Here is a 25,232-nt window from a genome sequence, read left to right as displayed (position 1 = left end):
GTCTCTGCCTCTGTGCGTGTGTGTATTTGTTCCCTGTGATATCTCTGCCTGTGAGTGTGTGTGAGTTGGTTCCCTATGTTATCTCTGCCTGTATGTGTGTGTGTGTGCGTTTGTTCCCTGTGATATCTCTGCCTGTGTGTATGTGAGTTTATTCCCTGTGATATCTCTGCCTGTGTGTGTGTTTGCTCCCTGTGATATTACTGTCTGTATGTGTGTGAGTTTATTCCCTGTGATATCTCTGCCTGTGTGTGTGTGAGTTTATTTCCTGTGATATCTGTGTGTGTGTGTGTTTGTTCCCTGTGATATCTCTGCCTGTGTGTGTGTGTGAGTTGGTTCCCTATGATATCTCTGCCCGTGTGTGAATTTGTTCATAGTGAAATCTCTGCCTCTGTGTGCATGTGTGTGTTTGTTCCCTGTGATTTGTCTGCCTCTGTGTGTGTGTGTGAGTTTGTTCCCTGTGCAATCTCTGCCTCTGTGTGTGTGAGTTTATTCCCTGTGGTATCTCTGCCTGTGTGTGTTTGTTCCCTGCGATATCTCTGCCTGTGTGTGTGAGTTTATATCCTGTGATATCTCTGCCTGTGTTTGTGTGTGAGTTTGTTCCCTGTGTTATCTCTGCCTGTGTGTGTGTGTGTGTGTTTGTTCCCTGTGATATGTCTGCCTCTGTGTTTGTGAGTTTGTTCCCTGTGATATCTCTGCCTGTGTGTGTGAGTTTATTCCCTGTAGTATCTCTGCCTGTGTGTGTGTGAGTTTATTCCCTGTGATATCTCTGCCTGTGTGTGTGTGTGTGTTTGTTCCCTGTGATATCTCTGCCTCTGTGTGTGTGAGACTGAGTTTGTTTCCTGTGATATCTCTTCCTGTGTGTGTGTGTGAGTTTGTTCCCTGTGCAATCTCTGCCTCTGTGTGTGTGAGTTTATTCCCTGTGGTATCTCTGCCTGTGTGTGTTTGTTCCCTGCGATATCTCTGCCTGTGTGTGTGAGTTTATTTCCTGTGATATCTCTGCCTGTGTGTGTGTTTATTCCCTGTAGTATCTCTGTCTGTGTGTGTGTGTGAGTTTGTTCCCTGTGTTATCTCTGCCTGGGTGTGTGTGTGTTTGTTCCCTGTGATATCTCTGCCTCTGTGCGTGTGTGTTTGTTCCCTGTGATAGCTCTGCCTGTGAGTGTGTGTGAGTTGGTTCCCTATGTTACCTCTGCTTGTGTGTGTGTGTGCGTTTGGTCCCTGTGATATCTCTGCCTGTGTGTATGTGAGTTTATTCCCTGTGATATCTCTGCCTGTGAGTGTGTGTGAGTTTGTTCCCTGTGATATGTCTGCCTCTGTGTTTGTGAGTTTGTTCCCTGTGATATCTCTGCCTGTGTGTGTGAGTGTGTTCCCTGTGATGTCTCTGCCTCTGTGCGTGTGTGTATTTGTTCCCTGTGATATCTCTGCCTGTGAGTGTGTGTGAGTTGGTTCCCTATGTTATCTCTGCCTGTATGTGTGTGTGTGTGCGTTTGTTCCCTGTGATATCTCTGCCTGTGTGTATGTGAGTTTATTCCCTGTGATATCTCTGCCTGTGTGTGTGTTTGCTCCCTGTGATATTACTGTCTGTATGTGTGTGAGTTTATTCCCTGTGATATCTCTGCCTGTGTGTGTGTGAGTTTATTTCCTGTGATATCTGTGTGTGTGTGTGTTTGTTCCCTGTGATATCTCTGCCTGTGTGTGTGTGTGAGTTGGTTCCCTATGATATCTCTGCCCGTGTGTGAATTTGTTCATCGTGAAATCTCTGCCTCTGTGTGCATGTGTGTGTTTGTTCCCTGTGATTTGTCTGCCTGTGTGTGTGTGTGTGTGTGTGTGTGTGAGTTTGTTCCCTGTGCAATCTCTGCCTCTGTGTGTGTGAGTTTATTCCCTGTGGTATCTCTGCCTGTGTGTGTTTGTTCCCTGCGATATCTCTGCCTGTGTGTGTGAGTTTATATCCTGTGATATCTCTGCCTGTGTTTGTGTGTGAGTTTGTTCCCTGTGTTATCTCTGCCTGTGTGTGTGTGTGTGTGTGTTTGTTCCCTGTGATATGTCTGCCTCTGTGTTTGTGAGTTTGTTCCCTGTGATATCTCTGCCTGTGTGTGTGAGTTTATTCCCTGTAGTATCTCTGCCTGTGTGTGTGTGAGTTTATTCCCTGTGATATCTCTGCCTGTGTGTGTGTGTGTGTTTGTTCCCTGTGATATCTCTGCCTCTGTGTGTGTGAGACTGAGTTTGTTTCCTGTGATATCTCTTCCTGTGTGTGTGTGTGAGTTTATTCCCTGTGATATCACTGCCTGTGTGTGTGTGTGTTTATTCCCTGTGATATCTCTGCCTGTGTGTGTGTGACAGAGTTTGTTCCCTGTGATATCTCTTCCTGTGTGTGTGTGTGAGTTTATTCCGTGATATCTCTGCCCGTGTGTGTGTTTGTTCCCTGTGATATCTCTGCCTGTGTGTGTATGTGTGTTTTTGTTCCCTATGATATCTCTGCCCGTGTGTGAATTTGTTCATAGTGAAATCTCTGCCTCTGTGTGCATGTGTGTGTTTGTTCCCTGTGATATGTCTGCCTCTGTGTGTGTGTGTGTGTGTGTGAGTTTGTTCCCTGTGCAATCTCTGCCTCTGTGTGTGTGAGTTTATTCCCTGTGGTATCTCTGCCTGTGTGTGTTTGTTCCCTGCGATATCTCTGCCTGTGTGTGTGAGTTTATTTTCTGTGATATCTCTGCCTGTGTGTGTGTGAGAGTTTGTTCCCTGTGATATCTCTGCCTGTGTGTGTGTTTGTTCCCTGCGATATCTCTGCCTGTGTGTGTGTGTGTGTGAGTTTGTTCCCTGTGATGTCTCTGCCTCTGTGCGTATGTGTGTTTGTTCCCTGTGATATCTCTGCCTGTGAGTGTGTGTGAGTTGCTTCCCTATGTTATCTCTGCCTGTGTGTGCGTTTGTTCCCTGCAATATCTCTGCCTGTGTGTGTGTGTATGTTTGTTCCCTGTGATATCTCTGCCTGTGTGTATGTGAGTTTATTCCCTGTGATATCTCTGCCTGTGTGTGTGTGTGTGTTTGTTCCCTGTGATATCTCTGCCTGTGTGTGTGTGTGTTTGTTCCCTGTGATATCTCTGCCTGTGTGTGTGTTTGTTCCCTGTGATATCTCTGCCTGTGTGTGTGTGAGTTTGTTCCCTGTGATATCTCTGCCTGTGTGTGTGTGTGTGTGTGTGCGTGAGTTTGTCCCCTGTGTTATCTCTGTCTGTGTGTGTGTGTGTGTTCCCTGTCCGCTAGGACATACAGATGCGGGCTGGATTGGAGACAGTGAGCGAGCTCAGAGGGACGGCCAAGTTTTCGCCTACATTCAGATGCAGTTGCGCTCAGCCTTTGGGAGTGGGGGGAGGGGGGGAGGGAGAGGGGGCGGGGGGGGGGGGGGCTGTGCTATATAAGTGAGAGAGGGAGGGTGTGAGGGAGGGTGAGTGTGCACTCAGTGCAGCCTCTCTAGCTGGTTGCAGCGGGGAGAGCAGCGGGAGCAGAACCACCAAGATTGGGTCCGTCCGGGGAACGCCGGAGCGGCCGCAATCCCGCAGCGAGCCCCGGGGCCAGCGGCTCAACATCAGCCGCAAGGCGCTAGCGGCGGCCGCTCTCGGGGTGGCCATGGTCTTACTGCTGGTCACTGTCATCCCAGTGCTGGTCAGCTCCCTGGGCACGGCTGCCCACTATGAGATGCTGGGCACCTGCCGGATGGTGTGCCAGCCTTACCTGGCCGATCAGCCCAGCTCCAGCCCGGGTCCGGTGGAAGCCCGGGGGGTGGGGAAGGAGCTGGCACTCCCCCCCTCCACCCTCCTGCAGGGTCCCCGGGGGGAACCGGGACGTCCCGGGAGACCAGGGGCACCGGGACCCCCCGGGCACAGGGGTGCCCCGGGGCCAGTGGGTCCGGCGGGGGAGAAGGGTGAAGCGGGTAGACCCGGGCCGCCTGGTACTCCTGGTCCTGGGACAGGAGCTATCAGCGCTGCCACCTACAGCACGGTGCCCAGGGTGGCTTTCTACGCCGGACTGAGGACCCCGCACGAAGGCTACGAGATCCTGCGGTTTGACGACGTGGTGACCAACCTGGGTAACCACTACGACGGGGCGAGTGGCAAGTTCACCTGCTCCATTCCCGGCACCTACTTCTTCACCTACCATGTCCTCATGAGGGGGGGAGACGGCACCAGCATGTGGGCAGACCTCTGTAAGAACGGCCAGGTAAGCGAGAGCACAACTCCCCCACCCGGGGTATCCCCCCCCCCCACACACACACACACACCCCGGTCCGCACTGCCTGCTGCCCCTCCCCTCCCCTCCCCCTGCTCCCCCTGCTCCCCCTCACCTCCCCCTGCTCCCCTTCCCCCTGCTCCCCCTCCCCTCCCCCTGCTCCCCCTCCCCTCCTCCTAAACCCCCTCCGCCTGTTCCCCCTCCACTCCCCCTGTTCTCCCTCCCCCTGCTCCCCCCTCCCCCTGCTCCCCCTCCCCCTGCTCCCCCTTCCCTCCTCCTAAACCCCCTCCCCCTGCTCCCCCTCCCCTCCCCTGCTCCCCTCCCCTCCCCTGCTCCCCTCCCCCTGCTCCCCCTCCTCTCCCCCTCCCCCTCCCCCTGCTCCCCCTCCTCTCCCCCTCCCCCTCCCCCTGCTCCCCCTGCTCCCCTCCCCCTGCTCCCCCTCCTCTCCCCCTGCTCCCCCTCCCCTCCACCCCCTCCCCTCCACCCCCTCCCTCTCCCCCTGCTCCTCCTCTCTGTGTCTGTCTCTCTATTTCTCTCTTTCTCTCTCTCTCTATTTCTCTCTCTCTCTATTTCTCTCTCTATTTCTCTCTCTCTCTCTCTGTCTCTCTCTTTCTCCCTGTCTGTCTGTCTCAGTCCCTCCCTGGGGATAGTGAGTCTCCCTCCCGGAGTTACAGTGACTGCCGGAAAGCGGTGCCTCTGAGCGCCTGCTCCCGGCTCCCGGCGTCTTTCGCTGACTCTGTGGTTGCGACTCTCTCACTCCCGACTTCAGGAAACATTTCGGAAACTCCTGTTCCGACTGAGCGGGACAGAATTCACCCTCTGTCTGTCTGTCTGTCTGTCTCTCTCTCACACTCACATAGGGGCTGGAAGTCCCTCTCTCTCCTGATCATCTCTCCCCTCCCTTACCCTGACCTGTGTCCCCCGCCACCATGTATCTCTCTTCTTCCCATTTGCTGACTGTCAGAGAGTCTCCGTTATACCACCCGGTGCAATAGAAACGCAGCTGAGCCGAATTTCTGTTCCTGAGCTAATTTCGCCTCTGTATTTCCTTCTCTCAGTCTCCTGTTCACTCTCTCGCTCTGCTCCTTCCCTTCCCAGTGTCTGTTAGAGCGAGTTGTTCTTTTTTCTTGTTCTCTCCAAGTCCAGTCACTCTCGGGCTGTCTCTTCCCGTGCATTTTCACAGTTTCTCTCACTCTCTCTGTTCTCTCATTCAATCACTCCCTCCCGTCTGTTTCTGGCAGCTCCTCATTCTGATCTCGCTGCCTCACTCATTGTCTGTATTTTACTGACCCTCACCACCCCTCACTGACCCTCACCACCCCTCACTGTCTCTCACTGCCCCCATACTGCCTCTCACTACCCCTCACTGTCCCCTCACTGCCCCTCACTGTCCCATCACTGCCCCTTGCTGCCCCTCACTGCCCCTCACAGCCCCTTGCTGCCCCTCACTGCCCCTCACTGTCCCCTCACTGCCCCTTGCTGCCCCTCACTGCCCCTCACAATCCCCTCACTGTCCCCTCACTGCCCCTCGCAGCCCCTTGCTGCCCCTCACTGTCCCCCTCACTATCCCCTCACTGCCCCTCACTGCCCCTCGCTGCCCCTCACTGTCCCCTCACTGTCCCTTCACTGCCCCTCACTGCCCTTCGCTGTCCCTCACTGCCCCTCACTGCCCCTCGCTGCCCCTCACTGTCCCCTCACTGCCCCTCGCTGCCCCTCACTGTCCCCTCACTGCCCCTCGCTGCCCCTCACTGTCCCCTCACTGCCCTTCGCTGTCCCTCACTGCCCCTCACTGCCCCTTGCTGCCCCTCGCTGCCCCTCACTGCCCCTCACTGTCCCCTCACTGCCCTTCGCTGTCCCTCACTGCCCCTCACTGCCCCTCGCTGCCCCTCACTGTCCCCTCACTGTCCCCTCACTGCCCCTCGCTGCCCCTCACTGTCCCCTCACTGCCCCTCGCTGCCCCTCACTGTCCCCTCACTGTCCCCTCACTGTCCCCTCACTGTCCCCTCACTGTCCCCTCGCTGCCCCTCACTGTCCCCTCACTGTCCCCTCACTGCTTCATTCTAACTCTGCCTCTCCCTCATGCTTTGTCCTTGTTTGCTGCCTCTCTCTCCTCAGTGTGTGTGTATGGGAGTGTGTGTGTATGTGTCAGTGCATGTATATGGGAGTGTGTGTGTATGTGTGTCAATATGTGTGTTTGAGAGTGCGTGTGTCAGTGCATGTGTATGGGAGTGTGTGTGTATGTGTCAGTGCATGTGTATGGGAGTGTGTGTGTATGTGTCAGTGCATGTGTATGGGAGTGTGTGTGTATGTGTCAGTGCATGTGTATGGGAGTGTGTGTGTATGTGTGTCAATTTGTGTGTTTGAGAGTGTGTGTGTGTGTCAGTGCATGTGTATGAGAGTGTGTGTATGAGAGTGTGCAGTGTGTGTTTCAGTGTGTCAGTGTGTGTTTCAGTGTGTCTGTGTGTGCATATGAGAGTGTCTATCTGTGTTTGAGAGTGTGTCTGTGTGTGTTTCAGTGTGTGTATATGAGAGTGTCTATCTGTGTATGAGTGTGTCAGTGTGTGTTTCAGTGTGTCTGTGTGTGTTTCAGTGTGTCTGTGTGTGTTTCAGTGTGTCTGTGTGTGCATATGAGAGTGTCTATCTGTGTTTGAGAGTGTGTCTGTGTGTGTTTCAGTGTGTGTATATGAGAGTGTCTATCTGTGTATGTGTGTGTCAGTGTGTGTTTCAGTGTGTCTGTGTGTGCATATGAGAGTGTCTATCTGTGTTTGAGAGTGTGTCTGTGTGTGTTTCAGTGTGTGTGTGTATATGAGAGTGTCTATCTGTATATGTGTGTGTCAGTGTGTGTTTCAGTGTGTCTGTGTGTGCATATGAGAGTGTCTATCTGTGTTTGAGAGTGTGTCTGTGTGTGTTTCAGTGTGTGTGTGTATATGAGAGTGTCTATCTGTGTATGTGAGTGTGTCAGTGTGTAAGCCTCTCTCTTTCTTGCTCACGGTCCACCTGTGTCTCTATGTGTCATTGCTTCTCTCTCTGTCTTGATCTTATTCTTTCTGTTTCTCTGTGTCTCTGTCTCTCTATCTGTCTGTCTCTCTCTGCCTGATTTTTTTCCATCTTGTCTGTGCCCCACACTCTCACTGCGCTCTCTGCCTTGCACTTTCTTGCTTCCCTTTGTCTTTTCTAACTCTATCTTTCACTGACTTTCATTTTCTCTCAGTCGCTCTTTATCTCACATTCCCTTACCTTACCATGTCATCTCTATTTGGTTTTCCCTCTTGTAATCTGTTCTCTCTGTCACACACGAGGTCAATCTCTCCCTGATATTCTCTCTCCCGGCTCTTCACTCATCCCATTTGTCTGGTTTCCCCTTTCATCTGTTGGATTCTGGAACAATCCTGGCAGATTGCAGAATGAGGAGAAAGTGAGGACTGCAGATGGTGGAGATCAGAGCTGAAAATGTGTTGCTGGAAAAGCGCAGCAGGTCAGGCAGCATCCAAGGAGCAGGAGAATCGACGTTTCGGGCATGAGCCCTTCTTCAGGAACCATTCTCCTGCTCCTTGGATGCTGCCTGACCTGCTGTGCTTTTCCAGCAACACATTTTCAGATTGCAGAATAATACATGTAACCCTGCTGTTTAAAACAGGATGGGATGAGAATGCAGGGCATTACAGTTCAGTTAACCTCACAGTATTAGGTAAAATATTACAGATTATTGCAAAGAAGGTGATATCAAGGCACTTAGAAAATATCAACGGGAATAGATGCAATCAACATGTATTCAAGGGGTGGCTAGATAAAGCACTTGGGACAAATGGGATCAAAGGCTATGGGGAGAAAGCAGGATTGGGCTATTGAATTGGACAGTGCAAAAGTGGGTACTGCAGTTCTGGAGATTAGAGTCAAGATTAGAGTGGTGCTGGAAAAGCACAGCAGGTTAAGCAGCATCCGGGCAGCAGGAAAATCGCGTTTCGACAAAAACCCTTCATCAGGAATGAGGCTGGGAGCCTCGGGGGCAGAGAGATAAATGGGAGGGGGGTGAGGCTGTGGGGGGAAGGTAGCTGCAATAAGTGGATGGAGGTGGGAGTAAAAGTGATAGGTCGGAGAGGAGGGTGGAGTGGATAGGTGGGAAGGAAGATTGGCAGGTAGGACAGGTCATGAGGGCGGTGCTGAGCTGGAAGGTTGGAACTGGGGTGAGGTGGGGGGAGGGGAAATGAGGAAACTGGTGAAGTCTACCTTGATGCCCTGGGGTTGAAGTGTTCCGAGGCAGAAGATGAGGCGTTCTTCCTCCAGGCGTCAGGTGGTGTGGGAGTGACGATGGTGGAGGCCTAGGAACTGCATGTCCTCAGCAGAGTGGGAGGGGGAGTCGAAATATTCGGCCATGGGGTGGTAGGGTTAATTCCTGGAACATTCCACAGCAAGTTTAAATTCACGTGGAGTCCTCACCCTCAACAATATCTCCTTCAAATCCTCCCACTTCCTCCAGACCAAAGGGGTAGCCATGAGCAGCTGCATGGGCCCCAGCTATGTCTGTCTCTTTGTCAGCTACGTAAAGCAGTCTATCCTCCGTAGTTACACCAGCACCACTCCCCACCTCTTCCTCCGCTACGTTGAGGACTGCATTGGTGCCATCTCGTGCTGTCACGAAGCGGTTGAAAAGTTCATCAACTTCATCAACACATTCCACCTCAACCTTAAATTCACCTGGACCATCTCTGACACCTCCCTCCCCTTCCTTGACCTCTCCATCTCCGTCAACGATGACCGACTTAACACTGACATTTTCAACAAACCTACTGACTCCCACAGCTACCTGGATTACACCTCCCCCCACCCTACCTCTTGCAAAAATGCCATCCCGTATTCCCAATTCCTCCGCCTCCGCTGTATCTGCTCCCAGGAGGACCAGTTCCACCATAGAACACACCAGATGGCCTCCTTCTTTAGAGACCGCAATTTCCCTTCCCACGTGGTCGATGATGCCCTCCAACGCATCTCATCCACATCCCGCACCTCCGCTCTCAAACCCCACCCCTCCAACTGCAACAAGGACAGCACCCCCCTGATCCTCACCTTCCACCCCACCAACCACTGTATATGTCGCATCATCCTCCGCCATTTTCACCACATACAAACAGACCCCACCACCAGAGATACATTTCCCTCCCCACCCCTATCCATTTTCTGTAAACACCATTCCCTTCGTGACTACCTGGTCAGGTCCACACTCCCCAACAGCCCTCCCTCCCCTCCCAGTACCCTCCCCTGCCACCGCAGGAATTGCAAAACCTGCGCCCACACCTCCTCCCTCACCTCCATCCAAGGCCCCAAAGGAGCCTTCCACATCCATCAAAGTTTCACCTGCACATCCATCAATGTCATTTATTGTATCTGTTGCTCCCGATGCGATCTCCTCTACATTGGGGAGACTGGATGCTTTAGGGAACATCTCTGGGACACCCGCACCAATCAACCACACCGCCCTGTGGCCCAACATTTCAACTCCTCCTCCCATTCCGCCAAGGGCATTCAGGTCTTGGGCCGCCTCCATCGCCAGTTCCTAACCACTTGACGTCTGGAGGAAGATTGCTTCATCTTCCGCCTCAGAGCCTTTCAACCCCATGGCATAAATTTTCCTCATTTCCCCTCCCCACTTTACCCCCCGTTCCAACCTTCCAGCTCTGCATGACCCTCATGACCTGTCCCATCTGTCCATCTTCCTTCCCACCTATCCACTCCACCCCCCTCTCCGACCTATCACCTTCACCCCCCAACCACCTATTGCACTCTCCACTACCTTTCCCCCAGCCCCACCCCCTCCCATTTATCTCTCCACCCCCAAGGCTCCCAGCCTCATTCCTGATGAAGGGCTCCTGCCTGAAATGTCAATTTTCTTGTTCCTCGGATGCTGCCTGACCTGCTGTACGTTTCCAGCACCACTGTAATATTGAGTTGGATGATCAGCCATGCTCGTAATGAATTGTAGAGCAGGATTGCCGGGCTGAATAGCCTCTCCCTACTCCTATCTTCTATGTTTCGAGATAGCACAGGTTTATGAAAGGGAAATCATGTTTGCCAAGCTTACTGGAGTTCTTGATGGCATAACTAATCAAATAGAGCCAGTGGCTATGAGCTATTTGGATGTCAGGAAGCTTCTGATAAGTTCCTCTTAAGAGGTTAATGCACAAATTAAAGTACATGGTAATGTACTAGCCTGGATTGAGAATTGTGTAGGTCAGGCAGCATCTGAGGAACAGGAAAATCGCGTTTCGGGCAAAAGCCCTTCATCAGAAATGAGGCTGGGAGCCTTGGGGGTGGAGAGATAAATGGGATCGGGGTGGGGCTGGGGGAAGGTAGCTGAGAGTGTAATAGGTCCCCTCCATCCACCTATTGTACTCTCAGCTACCTTCCCCCCAGCCCCAGCCCCCTCCCATTTATTTCTTCACCCCCAAGGCTCACAGCCTCATTCCTGTTGAAGGGCTTATGCCCGAAACATCAATTCTCCTGCTCCTCGGATGCGGCCTGACCTGCTGCGCTTTTCCAGCACCAAACTCTTGACTCTAATCCTCAGCATCTGCAGTCCTCACTTCCGCCTTGAGAACTGGGGAGCAGAGCGTAGGCATAAAATAGGCTTTTTCTCAGAATAGAAAGCAGTGACAAGTGGGGTACTACAGGAATCAATGCTTGAACCACAGCTATTTCCAACATAATTCTCCCAGTTAGCGGAAGTATCAAAACTAGGTGGGATTGTGTGTGTGAAGAGGAAGTAAAGAGGTTTCAAGGCAATTTAGACAAGTTGAGTAGGGCCATGTAAATGACAGATGCAGTGTAATGTGCAGAAATGTGAAGTTACCCACTTTGGTAGGAAAAACAGAATGACAGTATTATTGAAACAGCAAGAATTCACCAAATTGATTCTTGAGACAATAAGTTTGTCAAATGAGTAGAGATTGAGTTGACTGGCTGTGCACTCACTGTACTTTAGAAATTGAGGGTGATTCTCATTGAACTATCTCAAATTCTGACAGGGCCGGAGAGAGTGGATGGAGGGATTGTTAAATTCCCCTGGCCTGGGGAGAGGGGGCTGAGAGAACAGTGGTAACAATCTCAGAGTATGAGACAGGCCATTTCAGACGAGACAAGGTGAAGTGTCTTCACTTTGAGGATGGTGAACTTGTAGAATTTTCAACCAGAGAAGGTGTTGGAGACAGGTGTTGAAAGTGTTTAAGAATGTATCAGAGGGATTTCTGGACACTAAAGGCATCAAGGGGTGTGGGGAGAGAGAGCAGGGAGTTGGGGTTAAGATAGAGGATCCATCATGAGCCAGCCAACTTGTCCATGCTCCAGGTGTCCCAACCTAATCTAGTCCCATTTTTCTGCACGAGGCCATATCCCTGTAAACCCTGCCTATTCCTGTCCCCATCCAGATGCCTTTTAAATGTTGTAATTGTACCAGCCTCCACTGGCAGCTCATTCCATACATGCACCATCCTCTGTTTGAAAATCTTGCTCCTTCTAAATCTTTCCCCTCTCACCTTAAACCTATGCCCTCGAGTTCTAAACTCTCTCACCTGATTAAAAAAAAAACAATCTTGTCTATTTATGGTACCCATGCCCTGAGAGAACAATCTCAGAGTAGTGACTTTTTTTTTTAAGATTACTTACAGTGTGGAAACAGGCCCTTCGGCCCAACAAGTCCACACCAACCTGCCGAAGCGCACCCACCCAGACACATTCCCCAACACCTAACACTATGGGAAACTTAGCATGGCCAATTCACCTAACCTGCACATTTTTGGACTGCGGGAGGAAACCAGAGCAAACCCACACAGACATGGGGAGAAAGTGCAAACTCCACACAGTCAGTCGCCTGAGACAGGAAGTGAACCCAGGTCTCTGGTGCTGTGAGGTAGCAGTGCTAACCACTGTGCCACAGTACTGCACACAACCTCTATATTAAAACGCTCTATAAGGTCACCCCTCAGCCTCCAACGCTCCAGGGAAAATATCAACAGTCTGTTCACCCTCTCCTTAGTATAAGTTGGACTGAAAGGCCTATTATCCAAGTCTGTGACACTATGAATATCAAACTCCTCCTCCTATACTGGATGTTTCTGTCATTCTCCCTTGCTCGCTGTCTCCTCTCTCCCTTGTGCACTGTCTTCTCTCTCCCTTGTTCATTATCTTATCTCCCCCTTGTTCACAGTCTCGTCTCTCCCTTGATCATTATCTTCTCTCTCCGTTGTTCACTGTCCCCTCTCTCCCTTGTTCATTATCGACTCTCCCCCTTGTTCACTGTCTCCTCTCCCATGTTCAATGTCTCCTCTCTCTGTTGTTCACTGTCTTCTCTCTCCCTTGTTCACAGTCTCCTCTCTCCCTTGTTCACTGACTCCTCTCTCCCTTGTTCACTGTCTTCTCTCTCCCTTGTTCACTCACTCCTCTCTCTCTTGTTCATTGGCTCCTCTCTTCTTTGTTCATTGTCTCCTCTCTCCCTTGTTCACTGTCTCCTCTCTCCCTTGTTCACAGTCTCCTCTCTCCCTTGTTCACTGACTCCTCTCTCCCTTGTTCACTGTCTCCTCTCTCCCTTGTTCACTGTCTCCTCTCTCCGCTGTTCAATGTCTTCTCTCTCTCTTGTTCACTGTCTCCTCTCTCCATTGTTTACTGTTTCCACACTCCCTTGTTCACTGTCTACTCTCTCCCTTGTTCACTCTCTTTTCACTCCCTTTTTCGCTGTCTTCACTCTCCCTCGTTCACTGTCTTCTCTCACCCTTCTTCTCTGTCTTCTCTCTCCCTTGTTCAATGTCTCCTCTCTCCCATGTTCACGGTCTCGTCTCTCTCTCTTGTTCACTGTCCCCTCTCTCCCTTGTTCACTGTCACCTCTCTCCCTTGTTCACTGTCTCCTCTCTCCCTTGTTCACTGTCTCGTCTCTCTCTCTTGTTCACTGTCCCCTCTCTCTCTTGTTCACTGTCACCTCTCTCCCTTGTTCACTGTCTCGTCTCTCTCTCTTGTTCAGTGTCCCCTCTCTCCCTTGTTCACTGTCACCTCTCTCCCTTGTTCACTGTCACCTCTCTCCTTTGTTCACTGTCACCTCTCTCCCTTGTTCACTGTCTCCTCTCTCCCTTGATCACTGTCTGGTCTCTCTCTCTTGTTCACTGTCCCCTCTCTCCGTTGTTCACTGTCACCTCTCTCCCTTGTTCACTGTCTCCTCTCTCCCTTGTTCACTGTCTTGTCTCTCTCTCTTGTTCACTGTCCCCTCTCTCCCTTGTTCACTGTCACCTCTCTCCCTTGTTCACTGTTTCCTCACTCCCTTGTTCACTGTCGCCTCTCTCTCTTGTTCACTGTCTCCTCTCTCCCTTGATCACTGTCTCGTCTCTCTCTCTTGTTCACTGTCCCCTCTCTCCCTTGTTCACTGTCACCTCTCTCCCTTGTTCACTGTCTCCTCTCTCCCTTGTTCACTGTCACCTCTCTCCCTTGTTCACTGTTTCCTCACTCCCTTGTTCACTGTCGCCTCTCTCTCTTGTTCACTGTCTCGTCTCTCTCTCTTGTTCACTGACTCGTCTCTCTCTCTTGTTCACTGTCCCCTCTCTCTCTTGTTCACTGTCACCTCTCTCCCTTGTTCACTGTCTCGTCTCTCTCTCTTGTTCACTGTCCCCTCTCTCTCTTGTTCACTGTCTCCTCTCTCCCTTGTTCACTGTCACCTCTCTCCCTTGTTCACTCTTTCCTCACTCCCTTGTTCACTGTCGCCTCTCTCTCTTGTTCACTGTCTCGTCTCTCTCCCTTGTTCAGTGTCCCCTCTCTCTCTTGTTCACTGTCCCCTCTCTCCCTTGTTCACTGTCACCTCTCTCCCTTGTTCACTGTCTCCTCTCTCCCTTGTTCACTGTCTCGTCTCTCTCTGTTGTTCACTGTCCCCTCTCTTTCTTGTTCACTGTCACCTCTCTCCCTTGTTCACTGTCTACTCTCTCGTGTGTTCACTACCTCCTCTCTCTCTTGTTCACTGTCTTCTCTCTCCCTTGTTCACTGTCACCTCTCTCCCTTGTTCACTGTCTCCTCTCTCCCTTGTTCACTGTCACCTCTCTCCCTTGTTCACTCTTTCCTCACTCCCTTGTTCACTGTCGCCTCTCTCTCTTGTTCACTGTCTCGTCTCTCTCCCTTGTTCAGTGTCCCCTCTCTCTCTTGTTCACTGTCCCCTCTCTCCCTTGTTCACTGTCACCTCTCTCCCTTGTTCACTGTCTCCTCTCTCCCTTGTTCACTGTCTCGTCTCTCTCTCTGTTGTTCACTGCCCCCGCTCTTTCTTGTTCACTGTCACCTCTCTCCCTTGTTCACTGTCTACTCTCTCGCGTGTTCACTACCTCCTCTCTCTCTTGTTCACTGTCTCCTCTCCCCTGTCCACTCTCTTTTCTCTCCCTTGTTCAGTGTCTACTCTCTCCCTTGTTCACTGTCTACTCTCTCCCTTGTTCACTGTCTCGTCTCTCCGTTGTTCACTGTCTCTTCTCTCTCTCTTGTTCGCTGTCTCCTCTCTCCCTTGTTCACTGTCTCCTCTCTCCCCTGTTCACTGTCTTCTCTCTCCCTTTTTCATTATCTTATCTCCCCCTTGTTCACTGTCTTCTCTCTCCCTTGTTCATTATCTTCTCTCTCCGCTGTTCACTGTCTCCTCTCTCCATTGTTCACTGTCTTCCCTCTCCATTGTTCTGTGTCTCTTCTCTCCCTTGTTCACTGTCTTCTCTCTATCTTGTTCACTGTCTTCTCTCTACCTTTTTCACTGTCTTCTCTCTCCCTTGTTCACTGTCTCTTCTCTCCCTTGTTCAATGTCTCCTCTCTCCCTTGTTCACTGTCTTCTCTCTCCCATGTTCACTGTTTCTCACTCCCTTGTTCACTGTCTACTCTCTCCCTTGTTCACTGTGTCATCTCTCCGTTGTTCACTGTATCTTCTCTCTCCGTTGTTCACTCTCTCTTCTCTCTCTATTGTTCATTGTCTCCTCTCTCCCTTGTTCACTGTCCTCTCTCTCCCATGTTCAGTGTCTCCTCTCTCTGTTGTTCACTGTCTTCTCTCTCCCTTGTTCACTGTCTCCTCTCTCCCTTGTTCACTGTCTCCTCTCACCCTTGTTCACTGTCTCCTCTCTCCCTTGTTCACTGTCCCCTCTCTCCCATGTTCACTTCTCCTCTCTCCGCTGTTCACTGTCTTCTCTCTCCTTTATTCATTGTCAACTCTCTCCCTTGTTCACAGTCTTCTCTCTCCCTTGTTCATTGTCTCTTCTCACCGCTGTTCACTGTCTTCTCTCTCTCTTGTCCACTGTCTCCTCTCTACCTTTTTCATTGTCTCCTCTCTCCGTTGTCCACTGTCTTCTCTCTCCCTTGTTCACTGTCTCTTCTCACCACTGTCCACTGTCTTCTCTCTCTCTTGTTCACTGTCTCCTCTCTACCTTGTTCATTGTCTCCTCTCTCCGTTGTCCTCTGTTTCTCGCTCCTTTGTTCACTGTCTCTTCTCTCCCTTGTTCACTGTCTCCTCTCTCCCTTGTTCACTGTCTCCTCTCTCCCTTGTTCACTGTCTTCTCTCTCCTTGTTCACTGTCTCTTCTCTCCCTTGTTCTCTCTGTCCTCTCTTTCTTGTGCACTGGCTTCTCTCACCGTTGTTCACTGTCTCCTCTCTCCATTGTTTACTGTCTCCTCTCTCCCTTGTTCACTGTCTCCTCTCTCCCTTGTTCTCTGTCTCCTCTCTCCGCTGTTCAATGTCTTCTCTCTCTCTTGTTCACTGTCCCCTCTCTCCATTGTTTACTGTCTCCTCTCTCCCTTGTTCACTGTCTCCTCTCTCCGTTGTTCACTGTCTCCTCTCTCCCGTGTTCACTGACCCCTCTCTCCCTTGTTCACTGTCTCGTCTCTCTCTCTTGTTCACTGTCCCCTCTCTCCTGTTCACTGTCACCTCTCCCCCTTGTTCACTGACCCCTCTCTCCCTTGTTCACTGTCTCGTCTCTCTCTCTTGTTCACTGTCCCCTCTCTCCTGTTCACTGTCACCTCTCTCTCTTGTTCACTGTCTCGTCTCTCTCTCTTGTTCACTGTCTCCTCTCTCCCTTGTTCACTGTCTCGTCTCTCTCTCTTGTTCACTGTCCCCTCTCTCCTTGTTCACTGTCTCCTCTCTCCCTTGTTCACTGTCTCGTCTCTCTCTCTTATTCACTGTCCCCTCTCTCTCTTGTTCACTGTCACCACTCTCCCTTGTTCGCTGTCTACTCTCTCACGTGTTCACTACCTCCTCTCTCTCCTGTTCACTGTCTCCTCTCTCCCTTGTCCACTCTCTTTTCTCTCCCTTGTTCGCAGTCTTCTCTCTCCCTTGTTCACTATCTACTCTCTCCCTTGTTCACTGTGACGTCTCTCCGTTGTTCACTGTCTCTTCTCTCTCTCTTGTTCACTGTCTCCTCTCTCCCTTGTTCACTGTATCCTCTCTCCCTTGTTCACTGTCTTGTCTCTCCCTTGTCATTATCTTCTCTCTCCGTTGTTCACTGTCCCCTCTCTCCCTTGTTCATTATCTTCTCTCCCCCATGTTCACTGTCTCCTCTCTCCCATGTTCACTGTCTTCTCTCTCCATTGTTCTGTGTCTCTTCTCTCCCTTGTTCACTGTCTTCTCTCTATCTTGTTCACTGTCTTCTCTCTACCTTTTTCACTGTCTTCTCTCTCCCTTGTTCACTGTCTCCTCTCTCCCTTGTTCACTGTTTCTCACTCCCTTGTTTACTGTCTTCTCTCTCCCTTGTTCACTGTCTTCTCTCTCCCTTGTTCACTGTCTTCTCTCTCCTTTATTCATTGTCAACTCTCTCCCTTGTTCACTGTCCCCTCTCTCCCATGTTCACATTCTTCTCTCTCTGTTGTTCACTGTTATCTCTCTCCTTTGTTCATTGTCACCTCTCTCCCTTGTTCACTGTCTTTTCTCACCGCAGTTCACTGTCTTCTCTCTCTCTCTTGTTCACTGTCTCTTCTCTCCCTTGTTCATTGTCTTCTCTCTCCCTTGTTCACTGTCTCCGCTCTCCCTTGTTCACTGTCTCCTCTCTCCCTTCTTCATTGTCTTCTCTCTCCCTTGTTCACTGTCCCCTCTCTCCCTTGTTCACTGTCTCATCTCTCCCTTGTTCACTGTCACCTCTCCCCCTTGTTCACTGACCCCTCTCTCCCTTGTTCACTGTCTTCTCTCTCCCTTGTTCACTGTCTCCTCTCTCCCTTGTTCTCTCTGTCCTCTCTCTCTTGTGCACTGGCTTCTCTCTCCGTTGTTCACTGTCTTCTCTCTCTCTTGTTCACTGTCTCCTCTCTCCCTTGTTCACTGTCGCCTCTCTCCCTTGTTCACTGTCTCCTCTCTCCGCTGTTCAATGTCTTCTCTCTCTCTTGTTCACTGTCTTCACTCTCCCTTGTTCACTGTCTTCTCTCACCCTTCTTCTCTGTCTTCTCTCTCCCTTTTTCACTGTCTCGTCTCTCTCTCTTGTTCACTGTGCCCTCTCTCTCTTGTTCACTGTCTCCTCTCTCCCTTGTTCACTGTCTCGTCTCTCTCTTGTTAACTGTCCCCTCACTCTCTTGTTCACTGTCTCCTTTCTCCCTTGTTCACTGTCTCGTCTCTCTCTCTTGTTCACTGTCCCCTCTCTCCCTTGTTCACTGTCACCTCTCTCCCTTGTTCACTGTCACCTCTCTCCCTTGTTCACTGTCTCCTCTCTCCCTTGTTCACTGTCCCCTCTCTCCCTTGTTCACTGTCTCATCTCTCTCCCTTGTTCACTGTCACCTCTCTCCCTTGTTCACTGTCTCTTCTCTCTCTCTTGTTCACTGTCCCCTCTCTCTCTTGTTCACTGTCTCGTCTCTCTCTCGTTCACTGTCACCTCTCTCTCTTGTTCACTGTCACCTCCCTCCCTTGTTCACTGTCTATTCTCTCGCGTGTTCACTACATCCTCTCTCTCTTGTTCACTGTCCCCTCTCTCCCTTGTTCACTGTCACCTCTCTCCCTTGTTCACTGTCTCGTCTCTCTCTCTCTTGTTCACTGTCCCCTCTCTCTCTTGTTCACTGTCTCGTCTCTCTCTCGTTCACTGTCCCCTCTCTCTCTTGGTCACTGTCACCTCTCTCCCTTGTTCACTGTCTACTCTCTCGCATGTTCACTGTCCACTCTCTCCCTTGTTCACTGTCTCCTCTCTCCCTTGTTCTCTCTGTCCTCTCTCTCTTGTGCACTGGCTTCTTTCTCAGTTGTTCACTGTCTCCTCTCACCGCTGTTCACTGTCTTCTCTCTCCCTTGTTCACTGTCTCATCTCTCTCCCTTGTTCACTGTCACCTCTCTCCCTTGTTCACTGTCTCTTCTCTCTCTCTTGTTCACTGTCCCCTCTCTCTCTTGTTCACTGTCTCGTCTCTCTCTCGTTCACTGTCACCTCTCTCTCTTGTTCACTGTCACCTCCCTCCCTTGTTCACTGTCTATTCTCTCGCGTGTTCACTACCTCCTCTCTCTCTTGTTCACTGTCCCCTCTCTCCCTTGTTCACTGTCACCTCTCTCCCTTGTTCACTGACTCGTCTCTCTCTCTCTTGTTCACTGTCCCCTCTCTCTTTTGTTCACTGTCTCGTCTCTCTCTCGTTCACTGTCCCCTCTCTCTCTTGGTCACTGTCACCTCTCTCCCTTGTTCACTGTCTACTCTCTCACATGTTCACTGTCTACTCTCTCCCTTGTTCACTGTCTCCTCTCTCCCTTGTTCTCTCTGTCCTCTCTCTCTTGTGCACTGGCTTCTCTCTCCGTTGTTCACTGTCTCCTCTCACCGCTGTTCACTGTCTTCTCTCTCTCTTGTTCACTGTCTCCTCTCTCCACTGTTTACTGTCTCCTCTCTCCCTTGTTCACTGTTGCCTCTCTCCCTTGTTCACTGTCTCCTCTCTCCGCTGTTCAATGTCTTCTCTCTCTCTTGTTCCCTGTCTCCTCTCTTCATTGTTCACTGTCTCCTCTCTCGCTTGTTCACTGTCTCCTCTCTCCCTTGTCCATTGTCTACTCTCTCCGCCGTTCACTGTCTACTCTCTCCCTTGTTCACTGTCCCCTCTCTCCCATGTTCACATTCTTCTCTCTCCGTTGTTCACCGTCTCTTCTCACCGCTGTTCACTGTCTTCTCTCTCTCTTGTTCACTGTCTCTTCTCTCCCTTGTTCACTGTCTCCTCTCTCCCTTGTTCATTGTCTTCTCTCTCCCTTGTTCACTGTCACCTCTCTCCCTTGTTCACTGTCTTCTCTCTCCCTTGTTCACTGTCCCCTCTCTCCTTGTTCACTGTCTTCTCTCTCCCTTGTTCACTGTCTCCTCTCTCCCTTGTTCTCTCTGTCCTGTCTCTCTTGTGCACTGGCTTCTCTCTCCATTGTTCACTGTCTCCTCACACCGCTGTTCAGTGTCTTCTCTCTCGCTTGTTCACTGTCTCCTCTGTCCATTGTTTACTGTCTTCTTTCTCACTTATTCACGGTCGCCTCTCTCCCTTGTTCACTGTCCCCTCTCTCCCATGTTCACATTCTTCTCTCTCTGTTGTTCACTGTTATCTCTCTCCTTTGTTCACTGTCTCCTTTCTCCCTTGTTCACTGTCTCCTCTCTCCCGTGTTCACTGTCTTCTCTCTCCCTTGTTCGCTGTCTCCTCTCTCCCTTGTTCACTGTCTTCTCTCTCCCTGGTAGACTGTCTTCTCTCTCCCAAGTTCATTTTCTTCTCTCCCCCCTTGTTCACTGTCTTCTCTCTCCCTTGGTCACTGTCTCCTCTCTCCCTGGTACACTGTCTCCTCTCTCCCTGGTACACTGTCTTCTGTCCCCCTTGTTCACTGTCTTCTCTCTCCCTTGTTCATTGTCTCCTCACTCCGTTGTTCACTGTCTTCTCTCTCCCTTGTTTACTGTCTGCTCTCATCGTTGTTCACTGTCTTCACTCTCCCTTGTTCACTGTCTCCTTTCTACGTTGTTCACTGTCTTTTCTCTCCCTTGTTCTCTGACTTCTCTCTCCCTTGTTCACTGTCCCCTCTCTCCCTTGTTCACTGTCTCCTCTCTCCCTTGTTCTCTCTCTCCTCTCTCTCTCCTCTCTCTCTTGTGCACTGGCTTCTCTCTCCGTTATTCACTGTCTCCTCTCTCCGCTGTTCACTGTCTTCTTTCTCTCTTGTTCACTGTCTCCTCTGTCCATTGTTTACTGTCTCCTCTCTCCCTTGTTCACTGTCTCCTCTCTCCCTTGTTCACTGTCTCCTCTCTCCCTTGTTCACTGTCCCCTCTCTCCCATGTTCATTTTCTCCTCTCTCTGTTGTTCACTGTCTTCTCTCTCCTTTGTTCATTGTCAAATCTCTCCCTTGTTCAATGTCTACTCTCTCCACTGTTTACTGTCTTCTCTCCCCGTAGTTCACTGTCTCCTCTCTCCCTTGTTCACTGTCTCTGCTCTCCCTTGTCCACCGTGTTTGCTATCTCCTCTCTCTCTTGTTCACTGACTCCACTCTCCGATGATCACTGTCTTCTCTCTTCCTTGTTCATTGTCTCCTCTCTCCCTTGTTCACTGTCGCCTCTCTCAGTTGTTCACTGTCTCCTCTCTCCCTTGTTCACTGTCTTCTCTCTCTTTTGTTCACTGTCTCCTCTCTCCCTTGTTCACTGTCTCCTCTTTCCCTTAATCACTGTCTTCTCTCTCCGTATTTCACTGGTCTCCTCTCTCCCTTGTTCACTGTCTACTCTCTCACGTGTTCACTACCTCCTCTCTCTCTTGTTCACTGTCTCCTCTCTCCCTTGTCCACTCTCTTTTCTCTCCCTTGTTCGCAGTCTTCTCTCTCCCTTGTTCACTATCTACTCTCTCCCTTGTTCACTGTGACGTCTCTCCGTTGTTCACAGTCTCTTCTCTCTCTCTTGTTCACTGTCTCCTCTCTCCCTTATTCACTGTATCCTCTCTCCCTTGTTCACTGTCTTGTCTCTCCCTTGTTCATTATCTTCTCTCTCCGCTGTTCACTGTCCCCTCTCTCCCTTGTTCATTATCTTCTCTCCCCCATGTTCACTGTCTCCTCTCTCCCATGTTCACTGTCTTCTCTCTCCATTGTTCTGTGTCTCTTCTCTCCCTTGTTCACTGTCTTCTCTCTATCTTGTTCACTGTCTTATCTCTACCTTTTTCACTGTCTTCTCTCTCCCTTGTTCACTGTCTTCTCTCTCCCATGTTCACTGTCTCCTCTCTCCCATGTTCACTGTCTTCTCTCTCCATTGTTCTGTGTCTCTTCTCTCCCTTGTTCACTGTCTTCTCTCTATCTTGTTCACTGTCTTATCTCTACCTTTTTCACTGTCTTCTCTCTCCCTTGTTCACTGTCTCTTCTCTCCCATGTTCGCTGTCTCCTCTCTCCCTTGTTCACTGTTTCTCACTCCCTTGTTTACTGTCTTCTCTCTCCCTTGTTCACTGTCTTCTCTCTCCCTTGTTCGCTGTCTCCACTCTCCACTGTTCACTGTCTTCTCTCTCCTATATTCATTGTCAACTCTCTCCCTTGTTCACTGTCCCCTCTCTCCCATGTTCACATTCTTCTCTCTCTGTTGTTCACTGTTATCTCTCTCCTTTGTTCATTGTCACCTCTCTCCCTTGTTCACTGTCTTTTCTCACCGCAGTTCACTGTCTTTTCTCTCTCTCTTGTTCACTGTCTCTTCTCTCCCTTGTTCATTGTCTTCTCTCTCCCTTGTTCACTGTCTCCGCTCTCCCTTGTTCACTGTCTTCTCTCTCCCTTGTTCACTGTCACCTCTCTCCTTTGTTCACTGTCTTCTCTCTCCCTTGTTCACTGTCTTTTCTCACCGCAGTTCACTGTCTTCTCTCTCTCTCTTGTTCACTGTCTCTTCTCTCCCTTGTTCACTGTCTTCTCTCTCCCTTGTTCACTGTCTCTTCTCTCCCTTGTTCTCTCTGTCCTCACTCTCTTGTGCACTGGCTTCTCTCTCCGTTGTTCACTGTCTTCTCTCTCTCTTGTTCACTGTCTCCTCTCTCCCTTGTTCACTGTCGCCTCTCTCCCTTGTTCACTGTCTCCTCTCTCCGCTGTTCAATGTCTTCTCTCTCTCTTGTTCACTGTCTTCACTCTCCCTTGTTCACTGTCTTCTCTCACCCTTCTTCTCTGTCTTCTCTCTCCCTTGTTCACTGTCTCGTCTCTCTCTCTTATTCACTGTCCCCTCTCTCTCTTGTTCACTGTCACCTCTCTCCCTTGTTCACTGTCTCGTCTCTCTCTCTTGTTCACTGTCCCCTCTCTCCCTTGTTCACTGTCACCTCTCTCCCTTGTTCACTGTCTCCTTTCTCCCTTTTTCACTGTCTCGTCTCTCTCTCTTGTTCACTGTCCCCTCTCTCTCTTGTTCACTGTCTCCTTTCTCCCTTGTTCACTGTCTCGTTTCTCTCTCATGTTCACTGTCCCCTCTCTCTCTTGTTCTCTGTCTCCTCTCTCACTTGTTCACTGTCTCGTCTCTCTCTCTTGTTCACTGTCCCCTCTCTCTCTTGTTCACTGTCTCGTCTCTCTCTCGTTCACTGTCACGTCTCTCCCTTGTTCACTGTCTATTCTCTCGCGTGTTCACTACCTCCTCTCTCTCTTGTTCACTGTCACGTCTCTCCCTTGTTCACTGTCTATTCTCTCGCGTGTTCACTAACTCCTCTCTCTCTTGTTCACTGTCCCCTCGCTCCCTTGTTCACTATAACCTCTCTCCCTTGTTCTTTGTCTCGTTTCTCTCTCTTGTTCACTGTCCCCTCTCTCCCTTGTTCACTGTCACCTCTCTCCCTTGTTCTTTGTCTCGTTTCTCTCTCTTGTTCACTGTCCCCTCTCTCTCTTGTTCACTGTCACCCCTCTCTCTTGTTCACTGCCTACTCTCTCACGTGTTCACTACCTCCTCTCTCTCTTGTTCACTGTCTCCTCTCTCCCTTGTCCACTCTCTTTTCTCTCCCTTGTTCGCAGTCTTCTCTCTCCCTTGTTCACTGTCCCCTCTTTCCCTTGTTCACTGTCCCCTCTCTCTCTTGTTCACTGTCACCTCTCTCCCTTGTTCACTGTCTCATCTCTCTCTCTTGTTCACTGTCCCCTCTCTCTCTTGTTCACTGTCTCGTCTCTCTCTCGTTCACTGTCCCCTCTTTCCCTTGTTCACTGTCCCCTCTCTCTCTTGTTCACTGTCACGTCTCTCCCTTGTTCACTGTCTCATCTCTCTCTCTTGTTCACTGTCCCCTCTCTCTCTTGTTCACTGTCTCATCTCTCTCTCTTGTTCACTGTCCCCTCTCTCTCTTGTTCACTGTCTCGTCTCTCCCTAGTTCACTGTCCCCTCTCTCTCTTGTTCACTGTCACCTCTCTCCCTTGTTCACTGTCTATTCTCTCGCGTGTTCACTACCTCCTCTCTCTCTTGTTCACTGTCCCCTCTCTCCCTTGTTCACTGTCACCTCTCTCCCATGTTCACATTCTTCTCTCTCTGTTGTTCACTGTTATCTCTCTCCTTTGTTCATTGTCACCTCTCTCCCTTATTCACTGTCTTTTCTCACCGCAGTTCACTGTCTTCTCTCTCTCTCTTGTTCACTGTCTCTTCTCTCCCTTGTTCATTGTCTTCTCTCTCCCTTGTTCACTGTCTCCTCTCTCCCTTGTTCATTGTCTTCTTTCTCCCTTGTTCACTGTCTCCTCTCTGCCTTGTTTGCTGTCGCCTCTCTCCCTTGTTCACTGTCTCCTCTCTCTGCTGTTCACTGTCTTCTCTCTCTCTTGTTCACTGTCTTCACTCTCCCTCGTTCACTGTCTTCTCTCACCCTTCTTCTCTGTCTTCTCTCTCCCTTGTTCGCTGTCTCGTCTCTCTCTCTTGTTCACTGTCCCCTCTCTCTCTTGTTCACTGTCACCCCTCTCCATTGTTCACTGTCTACTCTCTCGCGTGTTCACTGTCCCCTCTCTCTCTTGTTCACTGTCTCGTCTCTCTCTCGTTCACTGTCACCTCTCTCTCTTGTTCACTGTCACCCCTCTCCATTGTTCACTGTCTACTCTCTCGCGTGTTCACTGTCCCCTCTCTCTCTTGTTCACTGTCTCGTCTCTCTCTCGTTCACTGTCACCTCTCTCTCTTGTTCACTGTCACCTCTCTTCCTTGTTCACTGTCTATTCTCTCGCGTGTTCACTACCACCTCTCTCTCTTGTTCACTGTCCCCTCTCTCCCTTGTTCACTGTCACCTCTCTCCCTTGTTCTTTGTCTCGTCTCTCTCTCTTGTTCACTGTCCCCTCTCTCTCTTGTTCACTGTCTCGTCTCTCTTTCGTTCACTGTCCCCTCTCTCTCTTGTTCACTGTCACCCCTCTCCCTTGTTCACTGTCTACTCTCTCGCGTGTTCAATACCTCCTCTCTCTCTTGTTCACTGTCTCCTCTCTCCCTTGTCCACTCTCTTTTCTCTCCCTTGTTCGCAGTCTTCTCTCTCCCTTGTTCAATGTCTACTCTCTCCCTTGTTCACTGTCTACTCTCTCCCTTGTTCACTGTCTACTCTCTATCTTGTTCACTGTCTTCTCTCAGCTTTTTCACTGTCTTCTCTCTCCCTTGTTCACTGTCTCTTCTCTCCCATGTTCATTGTCTTCTCTCTCCGTTGTTCATTGTCTCCTTTCAACCTTATTAGCTGTCTTCTCTCCCCCTTGTTCACTGTCTTCTCTCTCCCTTGTTCACTGTCTCCTCACTCCGCTGTTCACTGTCTTCTCTCTCCCTTGTTCACTGCCTCTCTCTCCCATGTTCACATTCTTCTCTCTCTGTTGTTCACTGTTATCTCTCTCCTTTGTTCATTGTCACCTCTCTCCCTTTTTCACTGTCTCCTCTCTCCATTGTTTACTGTCTCCTCTCTCCGTTGTTCACTGTCGCTTCTCACCGCTGTTCACGGTCTTCTCTCTCTCTTGTTCACTGTCTCCTCTCTCCATTGTTCACTGTCTACTCTCTCCGCTGTTCACTGTCTCCTCTCTCACTTATTCATTGTCAACTCTCTCCCTTGTTCACTGTCCCCTCTCTCCCATGTTCACATTCTTCTCTCTCTGTTGTTCACTGTTATCTCTCTCCTTTGTTCATTATCTCCTCTCTCCCTTGTTCACTGTCTCCTCTCTCCATTGTTTAC

General features: G+C 50.4%; 1 protein-coding gene across 1 annotated transcript in view; it reads left to right on the top strand.

Moving 5' to 3' along the window:
* The first annotated feature begins 3,525 nt into the window (after positions 1 to 3,525).
* Positions 3,526 to 25,232, top strand: part of LOC148141820 (C1q-related factor-like) — a 59,981-nt gene continuing 38,274 nt past the window's right edge. Inside the window, exon 1 of the mRNA XM_087977664.1 lies at positions 3,526 to 4,206. Within this exon, the coding sequence (XP_087833790.1) occupies positions 3,616 to 4,206 (591 nt within the window). The 5' untranslated portion in view covers positions 3,526 to 3,615. The remainder of the gene's footprint in view (positions 4,207 to 25,232) is intronic.

Source organism: Chiloscyllium plagiosum, unplaced genomic scaffold (genome assembly GCF_037043375.1).
Source record: "Chiloscyllium plagiosum isolate Xiang-an unplaced genomic scaffold, Cpla_swu_hap1 HiC_scaffold_32, whole genome shotgun sequence".
Lineage (NCBI taxonomy): Eukaryota > Metazoa > Chordata > Chondrichthyes > Orectolobiformes > Hemiscylliidae > Chiloscyllium > Chiloscyllium plagiosum.
The sequence above is the reverse complement of the archived record's forward strand: the minus strand, read 5'-3'. Positions and strand labels throughout refer to the sequence as shown.